The 10566-nt window shown below is 52.7% G+C and overlaps 1 protein-coding gene across 2 annotated transcripts; it reads left to right on the top strand.

Moving 5' to 3' along the window:
- LOC120696966 (serine/threonine-protein phosphatase 6 regulatory ankyrin repeat subunit C-like) lies at window positions 1-4230 on the top strand. Of its 2 annotated transcripts, XM_039980057.1 has the most exons (4): window positions 1-209; window positions 842-1571; window positions 2383-3629; window positions 3908-4230. In XM_039980057.1, exons 2-3 carry the CDS (start codon window positions 873-875, stop codon window positions 3538-3540), a joined length of 1857 nt encoding a protein of 618 aa, XP_039835991.1. In that variant the 5' UTR covers window positions 1-209; window positions 842-872; the 3' UTR covers window positions 3541-3629; window positions 3908-4230. The 2 variants fall into 2 exon arrangements, with proteins under 2 accessions (XP_039835991.1, XP_039835986.1); XM_039980052.1 differs by having other exon boundaries at window positions 24-1571.
- Window positions 4231-10566: the final 6336 nt, after the last annotated feature.

The following is a 10566-nucleotide window of genomic DNA, read 5'->3' as shown; positions in this document are numbered from 1 at the left end:
GTGCCTGCCTCGCCTCAAACTTTCCGCTCCCGGCATGTGGACCACGACGACACGCCGGCAGACGCAAAAATCTTCCGCGGTGTCCGTTTGCAACTCAGCTACTCAAACTCAAGCTTCTTCGTTAGCGTGCTCCATGGTTGTGAACACAAGAAGCTGAGGCCAAGGGCAAAACGCCAGAGGGCAGATTGTTTCAGGCGACAGGAACATAGGTAAGCCCAAATGGCCAAATCCGTGCCTTCTGCTCTCTTTGTTTCCTTGCTGATTTTCAATCCTTAATATCCTCTAAAGAAGTCTAAACTGTTGCCCCCGCTGCAAAACTTGTGCCTGCATTCCTGGTTCTTGCTAGGTGTAGTGTTTTTCTTTTCTTTTTTCATGGTTCCCTCATCTTTTCCTGTGGGAATGGAAATGGAATGGAATGGCCATGACCTGTTCCTGGCTGGACTTTGTCCGTCCTTCAACTGCTGCGGGAAAGGGTCCTGAGCTCACATGGCGGATGATGCCTTGTCTGGTTATATTTCCTCCCCTTTCACTTTAACCGGTTTCTTGTGGGCCGGGGCTCCTCCACCTGTGGGTTCTTGATTCTTTCCGCCCGATCCCAATTCCCAAGCCATGGCCGGCGCCTTGGTAACACCGCACCACGTTGGGTTCGTCTTCGTCCCAACCATAGGAGCCTCACCTTGCCGCTGTCTTGCCTGAGCGCCGGTGGCTGCGGATCGGGGCGTTGCCATAGCGGAAGCCGTTTCCAGCTCCGTCGATCCTATTCTTGGCGTCGCTTTGGCTCCCATCCATGGCGAGGAGAAATTTTCGGTTTTGACAGCGCAATCCCCTCCCCTCCCCCCAGTGTGTAGGCGGCAGCGGCGGCGTGCTCAGCCATGGAGACGGGGACGCGGCCGGCGGAGCCGTTCCTGCCGCTGCGGTGGGAGAGCACGGGCGACCAGTGGTGGTACGCGACGCCCATCGACTGGGCGGCGGCCGGCGGCCACTACGACCTCGTCCGCGAGCTCCTCCGCCTCGACGCCAACCTCCTCGTCAAGCTCACCTCCCTCCGCCGCATCCGCCGCCTCGAGTCCGTCTGGGACGACGACGCGCGCCTCGCGGGCGCCGCCAGGAACCGCGCCGCCGTCGCCCGCCACCTCCTCCTCGACTGCGACCCCCGCGGCGCCGGCCCCGGCAACCGCCTCCTCCGGGCCGGGTACGGCGGCTGGCTCCTCTACACGGCGGCCGCGGCCGGGGACGCCGCCTTCGTCCGGGAGCTGCTCGCGGCGCAGCCGCTGCTCGTCTTCGGCGAGGGGGAGTACGGCGTCACCGACATCCTCTACGCCGCGGCCAGGAGCGGGTGCGCCGAGGTGTTCCGGCTCCTGCTCGACGCCGTGCTGTCCCCGGCGTCCTGCCCTGTCGTCGGTGAGGAATTCAGGGGCGAGATGATGAACCGCGCCGTGCACGCCGCAGCGAGGGGAGGCAGCCTGGAGGTGCTCAGGGACCTCCTGCGCGGCTGCTCCGACGCCGCGGCGTACCGAGACGCGCAGGGATCGACCATCTTGCACGCCGCCGCTGCAAGGGGCCAGGTTGAGGTATGTTCTGCAATTCCTCTTTTCAAATTCGGTCTTCAGGATTGATGTATGTTCCCATTGAACTCTAATTTCAACCTTGTCTCCGGATGCTTAAGGTTGTGCAGCTCAGATCGATATAGCTTGCTTTTGTCACATCTAAGAGGCTAATTTGGTTACATAGTAATTGCAGTATAATTGTTTTCACTTGAATCTCCTTGTTAATTGATTTACTGAATACTTTAGCCAGGTTGTCAGCTGTCTCCATCCAGATATCCTTCTTGTTAGCTATAGCTATGTATATTCCGTAGTTTAATTAGAGAGAGGAAGAAGCATGTTGATCGTTGTCTCAAATTGATTTAGACTTAATACTGCTTCTCTGATCTGTAATCTAAGAATTATTTAATCATCATTGTGTTTGACTTTATTCCCCCATCAACCTGATCCGGTGCACATGCTAGCCAGGATGTTAGTGGCCACTGGAAAGGGATTTGATAAAGATTGCTTGTTGTTCAAGTCCCATAGCAAAACATTAGTTAAAGGTTTATTGGTGGCACCTTTAGATTTTATTCATGAATTGCTGATCTGGCAATAGAATTTCGTGTTGACATGCCCATCTAGTACATTGTATTGCTTGTAAAGAACAGTTTAAGTGGTTATGTTCATTAATTGAAAGATGATATTTTGAGCTGATTCTTAAGACTCACGAGAAGTGTTCATGCCATTTCCTTTGTTCTTTTGGTCCACAGTCATACCTTGGAATGAATCCTAGCCCAACTTTTAACAAACAGGTTACAAAAAAGTATTAACCTGAATTTATGACAAAACGCTGCAGGTTGTCAAGGATCTCGTTGCATCTTTTGATATAGTCAACTCTGTAGATGACCAAGGGAATACAGCGTTGCATATAGCAGCTTTTAGGGGCTATCTGCCTGTGGTTGAGGCTCTTGTTACTGCATCATCATCTCTTGTATCAGCAACAAATGAAGCTGGTGACACGTTCCTTCACATGGCATTGACTGGCTTTGGGACTCCTGGATTCCGAAGGCTTGATCGTCAGATGGAGCTTATAAGGCAGTTAGTTGGTGGAGCGTTTGTGGATGTCAGCAGCATTATAAATGTGCAAAATGATGATGGAAAGACAGTTCTTCACTTAGCTGTGGTTGGCAATTTGCAGTCTAACCTTGTTGAACTCTTGATGAGAGCACCTTCTATTGACCTCAACATCCGTGACAATGATGGCATGACTCCTCTGGATTTACTCAGGAAACAACCACGAACGGCATCATCAGAAATACTGATCAAACAACTGATTTTGGTGGGTGGAATCACAAACTCGAGGGACCATGAGACCAGATCAGCTATCGCATCTCAGCTCAAGATGCACTGCATTGTAGGAAGCCCCGGTACATCTTTCAAGATATCAGATGCTGAGATTTTCCTCCATGCTGGAATTGACGTGTCAGTCATCAGTGAAAGGACAACATCATTTTCCTCTAGTGTTGGTAGGGTTGATTCTGAAATCCCGGGACCCAAACTGAAGAAGCTGAATTCTTTCCAAGATGCAGCGAAACATATCAAAGTCCTTCTCAAATGGCCTCGCCGCAAGGGGAAGAAACCAGGCGGAGACCAAAAGGATCTGGATGATGATGCCTCATCAGTGAGCTCTGTAAAGAGCTGTAGCCATGTAGAGACTCCAACACCTCTGAGGCAAAGGCACTCCAGGATCAGCTCCCTCTTCAACAACAAGCGGACCTATGCAGGCAATGGTTCACCTAGCGAAGCAACGAAGAAGAGTGGACTAGTACAATCTGAATGTATTCCAGCTTCTTCCTCTTGGTCATCGTCATCATTGGTTGACAAGATTGAAGCTGTACACCTGGAAAATGACCAGCCGTCTCCTTATTTAAGTAGGCTGATCAGACATACACCCAAGAAACATGGATCTCTGAACAGTAGACTTTTGAACCAATCCTTCAGGCTTGGGGCATAAAGACTAACTGATGAAGAATATATATATTACTCACAGCTGATTATCCTCCTGAGTTGCATGATGCTGGAGCTAACCAAGCCATCAATTAGGTACTTGTTAGTTGTTTTTGCTTACATTTTCAAATACAATTTTTCTTGAGGACAGTTCCTATTCTGCATGGGTTTGGCACATGAATCTAGAACGAATTACTGTTTATGTGTGCATAAAAATTGGTTATGCTGTTTTCTTAACTATGTTATCATGTGAATGTGTTTTATATACCAAGTGGGGCTTTGTTACCATGCAAACTCATTTGCCAAACCATCCTTTGTTCTTCAATGAATCTTGTGGACAGCCCATCTCAACAAATTTTTTTTTTCATTTTCAGGTGAATCATTTTGGTACCTTTGATAGGCATCCATGCCGTCATGATCCTTCACAGGTCACTAACAGAATGCAAGCTGTATAGTGGAATTTGCTGCTAATGTAATTTTGAGAGGAAGGCAAACAGATGGACAGATATTGTGGTGGCTGTCCATTAAGTGGTAGCAAACTTACAAAAACGATTAGAATTAACAACTTCCTCTGATACCGGATCGTCGTCAACTTTAGTGTCTGTGTCGTTGACGGAGAGTGTGTTGAGTTTAGTTTGTGTTTGTACACGTTCTTGTTTTTTAAAATGCAGCTTGGCAGATCATCCGCACGTTCTTATTCTTGTTGGTGGAAGCGGAACACGCGTTGGCTCCTTGATTTCAACTCCCCGCGCATTCTTTACCCGGATTCTTCGAACAACTCTGCAGCTGCCGACACGCGCACGGCGCAGACGGTGTGGTTGTGATCCAGGTCAAGAAAAAATCCTAGCCGCTCCAACCACAAAAGATAAGTGCACTAGGTTTATTTTAAATCAATCTTTTATGAAATAATAAAAGAAACATATTTGGGCTAAAAGCTTGAAACGTGGAATCAGAAAACAGCCCAACATCAGAAAATCTCATCCCATATATATTTTTTTACGTCCGTAAAAATTCTCAAAGCAATCATAACCTGAAAAGCAATCACCCGACGGATGGTTAGAAATTCCCTTTTTTTTTGAGTGGAGGTTACAAATTCCTTTTTTTTTTTAGAAACCGGGCTTGTATTCATATATATTTCATAAGGTTTACATTCCAAATCTTACAAAGAAAATCTTGAAGAAAATAAGAATTACAATACAGTCTTTGCAAGATCTTCCTCCCGATCGTCTTCGTCGCTGGCGGTCGGAGCACCATGAAGCTTGGAGCGGACCTCCTTCTCGACGATTGAACACAAATTTTTGTTGGCACCAAGAGTCGAAAGAATCAACATACTTTGTGACCGTTGAACGCCCAGGCCGAAGAAGATGGCCGCCGGCCATCTCATCGCCGGAGTACAAGGAATCTGGCGCCTCAATAGTCACCAGGAACTCTAGCACACCGGACGGAAGCACAACCCAAAGGGGAATGAATCCAAAATAGGTGGGACACAAAATCCAACCCAGTTTCTCTAGATCTGAACCATCAGGAACCTCAGCAACCCTTCACTGGTACCAGAGATCGTACCAGTGAGGCGGAGAAGGAGCTGAAGAAGCTTATTCCGTAGCTACAGCATCACCTCCGCCGAACAGACACTGCGTAGGCCTAAACTAACCTTATTAGGTAGAACTATGCACAACGGCCACCTCAATCCCCGTTCCCCATCCTCTCCGGTGCCGATCCGGCCACCGGAGCGGTAGGAGAACGGCGGAAATCGGCGCCAGAAAGCGGTCGCTAACTGTTCGCCTCCGCGCAACTATAGCAGTGGAAGAAGCTAGAAGAAGCGGAGTCGGTTACAAATTCCTGGATACAACATTTCTTCATATGGGTGGCCCAAAGCTCAATGGGCTGTACAGGCCTCGCTGCTATGAGATGCAAATGCAAAAGGAAGGGGCCCAAATTCTTGCATATTGGGTCAGATACAAACCGTGGGGGAAGAGCCCAACAGTTACAATCTGACTAACAAAGAAGACCACTCAAAAAAAACAAAGAAGAAATTGCTTCTAAAAAAAACTAAGGAATTGACGCAATTTGGAGTTTTTTTTTTCCTGTGTGTGTGTGTGTGTGTGTGTGACAGCTGCAGTTTGAAGTTTGGACTATGAAAAATTACAGATGCTTGGGTTGTGTGGAACAAATGGTGGCTCAGAGATAGGGACCTACTCAGAGAACACACAACGAAGAAACGAGCTACCAGTTACTATTCCGTTCTTCCTCCATATATTATTCTCTCTTCCTGACCAGATGCCTGTCATCGTTCTCCGACCCAAGTTCTCGCCATGATGCTTGCACTCAATGTGAATTGGAATTTATTTTTTTCGCAACCGTGCCTGAGCACATTTTTCATTAAAAAGAAAGCAGTTACAGACACAATCTTATTGCGGCCAAACAGGACTTGGTCCACACAAGAACACAAAGGACTAACGAAGAAGAAACACCAAAGAAAAAGTACAGACAAACTCACATATGGCTACAGCCACGAACAGACAACACAAAAAGCGGAGGCACTCCAAACAAGCCACCCAAACAAAGGCCACCCGAAGAGCTGGACCTGCACAAAAAACTATACAACACAAGAAGCAGGGGGGGCACTCCAAACAAGCCACCCAAACAAAGGCCACCCGAAGAGCTGGACCTGCACAAAAAACTATCGCCAACACGAAGCAGGAGATGGTGGCGAAGTATCCACCGAAAAGCACGACCATAATGGCAAAGCATCCGCCAAGCTCGAAGTAACCACAGGTGGCAAAGCATCCACCAAGCAATACAATCATGGCGGCAAAGCATCCGCCAATATACGGCGGCAACGCATCCGCCAACAATCCACCATCTGCAAAGCAAAAGCAGACATCGCAACAGGGCGGCAAAGCATCCACCACGACCTAGGCTTCCAAGACGACAGTGCATATATCGGAGCGAGGCAGGTACAGAGGAAGGCGACCAGCCATGGTGGGCACGGCGGGGGAAGGAGCGAACGAATGATGCCTCCAAGAAGGAAAACGGCGCTCGAAGGCGTCGCCATCATCGGCCTGCGGACAGGCAAAGGCTTTCGCCTTAGCTCCACCCTAGAGCACCCACCCTAGAGACGAGGACCCACCACAAGAGACAGTACCACGACGATAAGACAGAAGGACGACGTCTCTCAGGACAACACAACAACGCCTCCAGGGAGGGGAACGACGCCCGCAAGCGCCGTCGTTATTGGCCCAGCATAGCACTGGACAGAGCTTTCGCCTGAAGATCCTGGGAAGGAGACGAAGGCCGCCCACCACGAGCGTCCACCGATAGCAGCGCCAACGGACAGCGCCCCCATCGGCACAGTACCCCACGACCCACGGCGACCACAGGCAGCAGCCAAGGGAAGGGACTAACCCCCAACCCGCGGCGGCGGGAAGGGGATCGCCAGGCCTAGAGGCCACCATGCTAGGAAGGGACGGCCCGGCGGACGAAGGCGCGCGGGACGCGACCACCCGAGGCGAGCGGCGGTGGCCATGGCACCGGCGGCGGCGAGGCCACCTGACGCCGCAGATGGCTGCGACGCCCAGGCCGGCAGGGGACGGGGGAGGCCGCAATCCAGACGGAAACGGCTAGATCCGAGCCGGTGGACTCCGGATCCGGCGAGGCAGTGGCCGGATCCGATCCCAGCGGCCGGTGGCGAGTCAACGTTGATGGCAAGCTTGGTGGACCAGGAGGAGCGAGGCAGGGGAGAAAGGAGGGGAGAGGGAGGAGCGGGTAGGGGGCGAGCCACCGCCGCCGCCTCTGGACGATCGCCGGCGGCAGCGGCGGCCACCAGGGGCGGTCCGGGGAGGGGAGTTTCGCGGCGGCGCGGATCGCCCGAGTTGCCAGGACGAGCGACGAACTGGAATTTGTTGGCAAGGGCTTCCTGGTCTCAAGATTCGCTTCCTGTTTGAGCACGGGCATCACAGTCACTCTTGGTCGGTCCTCCTGGCCCCGCACCTGCTGCCTTCTCGCCCGGCGTATTCAAGTGAAGAAACCTCGTTGACGATTTCATTCCTGGTACGTACGCCCCCTACTGCTCCTACAAAAATTTAGGATCCGGCGATCCTCTTCCGTGCTCCTGATCTGGATGTTTCAGGAAGTTGTTACGACTGCAATCCCAACAACATTTTTGCAAACAGACAGACTTATCCTGCTATAGATCAACACTAGCAGCAACTGAGACAAAGGGACACTACATGACTGAAATGCCCAACTCAAGGTCAAGGAAGCACCACCATCCCTTTGTTCGCATTCATCTTGCTGGATACCTTGTCCGGTTGCCATTGCCCGTGAAACAACACAGGTACCAAAGACACAGGCAAAGGCAATGCAAGAAACACTTGTGTTTCCTATTTCAATCGTTCCCATTACTGGCTCACTGACCACTACTGTGCATTCTCGTAGATCAGGAGCAAAAGATCCAAGCACTGCCGTAGTTCCATGATCTGCTTTCTTTGGGTGCACTGTGCACGCATGTTTGGACTGTTGCTTGTTGTTTGGTGAAAAGTTGTTGATTTTGGTACTGTAGCACATTTTGTTGTTACTTGACAAATAATGTCCAATCATAGACTAACTAGGCTTAAAAGATTCATCTCGTGCTAATCAGTTAGACTGTATAATTAGTTAATTTTTTAACTGTATTTAATGCTCCATACATGTGTCCGAACATTCGATGTGCTGAATACTGTAGAATTTTTTTTGGGAACTAAACAGGGCCCGACTGCATGTAGTGGTAGCTGTCACGCGCTCGAATTTGACTGACCAACCAATAACCACAAAGATAAAGTTCATTTTCAGCCATCTAACTATTGACCGAGTTTGATTTTGGCCCTGTAACTCCAAAACCGGATATTTTTTATCATCAAACTATCAAAACCGTTCACATTTGGCCATCCGGTGGTTTTACTTGGTGGTTTTGGTGACATGGCTGGCACATGGCGGTAGGGCCCACAATATCAGATATTTTTTCTCTCTATCTTCCCTTCTGCTGTGTCTCGACCGGCCTCGACGGAAACCACGTCGCTCGGGGGAACGCGGAGGCGGACTGCCTGCAGCTCCGGCTGCGCTCGCCGCGGGGAACGCGGTGCCAGAGCACCCGCAGCTCTAGCTAGCGCCGGACACCTCCTCATCCCTGGCGGCGAGCCTGCCTCTACAGCGTGGCCACGGGTGCTGCCTCCTCTTCCCCGCCCCTCGCCCGCGTCGCAGCAACTCGCTGGCCTCCTCTTCCCCGCCCCTCGCCCGCGTCGCAGCAACTAGCTGGTCTGCGCACACTGCCGCCCCTGCTCTGTACCCGCTCGCCAGCGCCCCTGCTGGACCCCTACCGCCGGTCTTCTTCTTGCACCTTGCGGTGAGCTGGTCGAGGAGCAGGGGAGCCCTGCGGCAGGGGCGACAGGGACGAAGTTCGGTGCGACAGGGGCGGCAATTGCGTGCAAAGCAGGGCAGCGCTCAGGTGGCGGGAGCAGGGCAGGGAAGCTCAAATGGCGCAGGTGAGCTGCAGGTCTGCCAAGGACCAGCGTAGCCAGCTGGGCGAGCTCGAGCTTTGCCGCGGGCTCGCGCCACCGAGCTAGCAAGTTGGAACTCCACTACGGGCCAGCGCGGCCAGCCAGGCGAGCTGGAGAGGTGCGGAGGGAGGGCGATGGCCGGTGCAGGGCGAGAGGAGAGGGAATGGCTGGGCGTTCGGGTTACCCGAACATTTCGGGTCGGGTTTTTCGGACTTTTAAAATTTCGGGTTTTGAAAACTGGAACCCGAAATTTGCTGACAAAAACCAGAACCCGACATTTCGGGTACCCGAAATTTCGGGTTCGGGTTCGGGTAAACCCGAACCACCCGAATTGCCGACCCGCTCGCCCCGCGCCGCTTGGAGCAGGGGAGGCTTGCCCCACCCCACGCCCGCGCCGGCCGGCGCAGCTCCTCGGCCCGGTGCAGGTGAGGAGGCCGCAGCTCCTCGCCCGCCGGCCTGGCGCAGATCACCTGAGAGAGGGGCCGGAGGAGAGAGGCGGTGGAGATGGCGTTGGTGGAGGCCATTGGGAGACGGAGGAGCTGGGGCCGAGCCGAGAGGATAAGATGGAGGGGGACGAGGGCGCAGAGGGAGCCGGTGACGGTGAGGCGGCCGCCCCGGCGGCCACTGCGGCGAGGGCGAGATCCGGAGCTGCGCCGGCTCGCCTGCTCGCCGGGGAGGGAGAGGAAGGAGCGGGAGGCGCCGGATGCCTCCATGGATCCGGTCGGAGAAGAGGAGAGGGGGGACCGGCACTGGATCCGGCCGCCGGGGGTCGCCGCGAGCAAGGGGGTCGCCTCGAGCAGCACCGTCGGAGGAAGTAGGCCGTGGTCGCGTGCGGTGGCGCGGGGACGGCGGCCGGCGGGCGAAGGGCGGTGGCGGTCGGCGGGCGAGGGGCGCTGGTGGCCTGGGCGACTCGCGAATCGCGACTTGGGTGTAGTGGCGGCGTGACTGACTGGGCCACTGGGGTGTGGGGTGGGCTGTGCGCCTGTGCGGTTGGGCTGGGCTGTGCGTCTAGGTTAGGGTTAAGGGTTTCGTGGGCTGGGCTGCAAGTGCAATGAGTAAATATACATGGGCTGGATTGTATTTCGGGTAGTTCGGGTACCGTGGCCCAATACCCGAACTACCCGTAATAATTTCGGGTACCGTGGGTTAGAACCCGAAATAGGGTTCGGGTTTTTCGGGTTCGGGTTATTCGGGTTCGGTCTCGGGCTTTTTGGGCTCGGGTTTCGGGTATTTTGCCCACCCATAGGAGAGGGAGAGAAGAGGAGAGAAGCTACTGAGGGAGGGGAGAGAGGAGGGCTGACATGTGGGCCTACCAGCATGTGTTAGCCACATCAGTGAAATTACTATTCAAAATAGGTGGATGGTCAAATATGAACGGTTTTGATAGTTCGATGGTCAAAGATATGGTTTTGGAGTTGCATGGCCAAAATCAAACTCGGGCAATAGTTGGATGGCCAAAAATAGACTTTATCCTAATCATAATTACCTCTATATAGTTT

This window comes from Panicum virgatum, chromosome 1K (genome assembly GCF_016808335.1).
Source record: "Panicum virgatum strain AP13 chromosome 1K, P.virgatum_v5, whole genome shotgun sequence".
NCBI lineage: Eukaryota > Viridiplantae > Streptophyta > Magnoliopsida > Poales > Poaceae > Panicum > Panicum virgatum.
Note: the sequence above shows the minus strand (reverse complement) of the source record. Positions and strands in the feature narration are given on the sequence as shown.

Bases quoted from the DNA above. Each gene is read 5' to 3' on its own strand.
- LOC120696966 (XM_039980057.1), top strand. From the start codon at position 873: ATGGAGACGGGGACGCGGCCGGCGGAGCCGTTCCTGCCGCTGCGGTGG. The intron at 1,572-2,382 runs GTATGTTCTGCA...AAAACGCTGCAG, and splicing joins CTGCAAGGGGCCAGGTTGAG to GTTGTCAAGGATCTCGTTGC.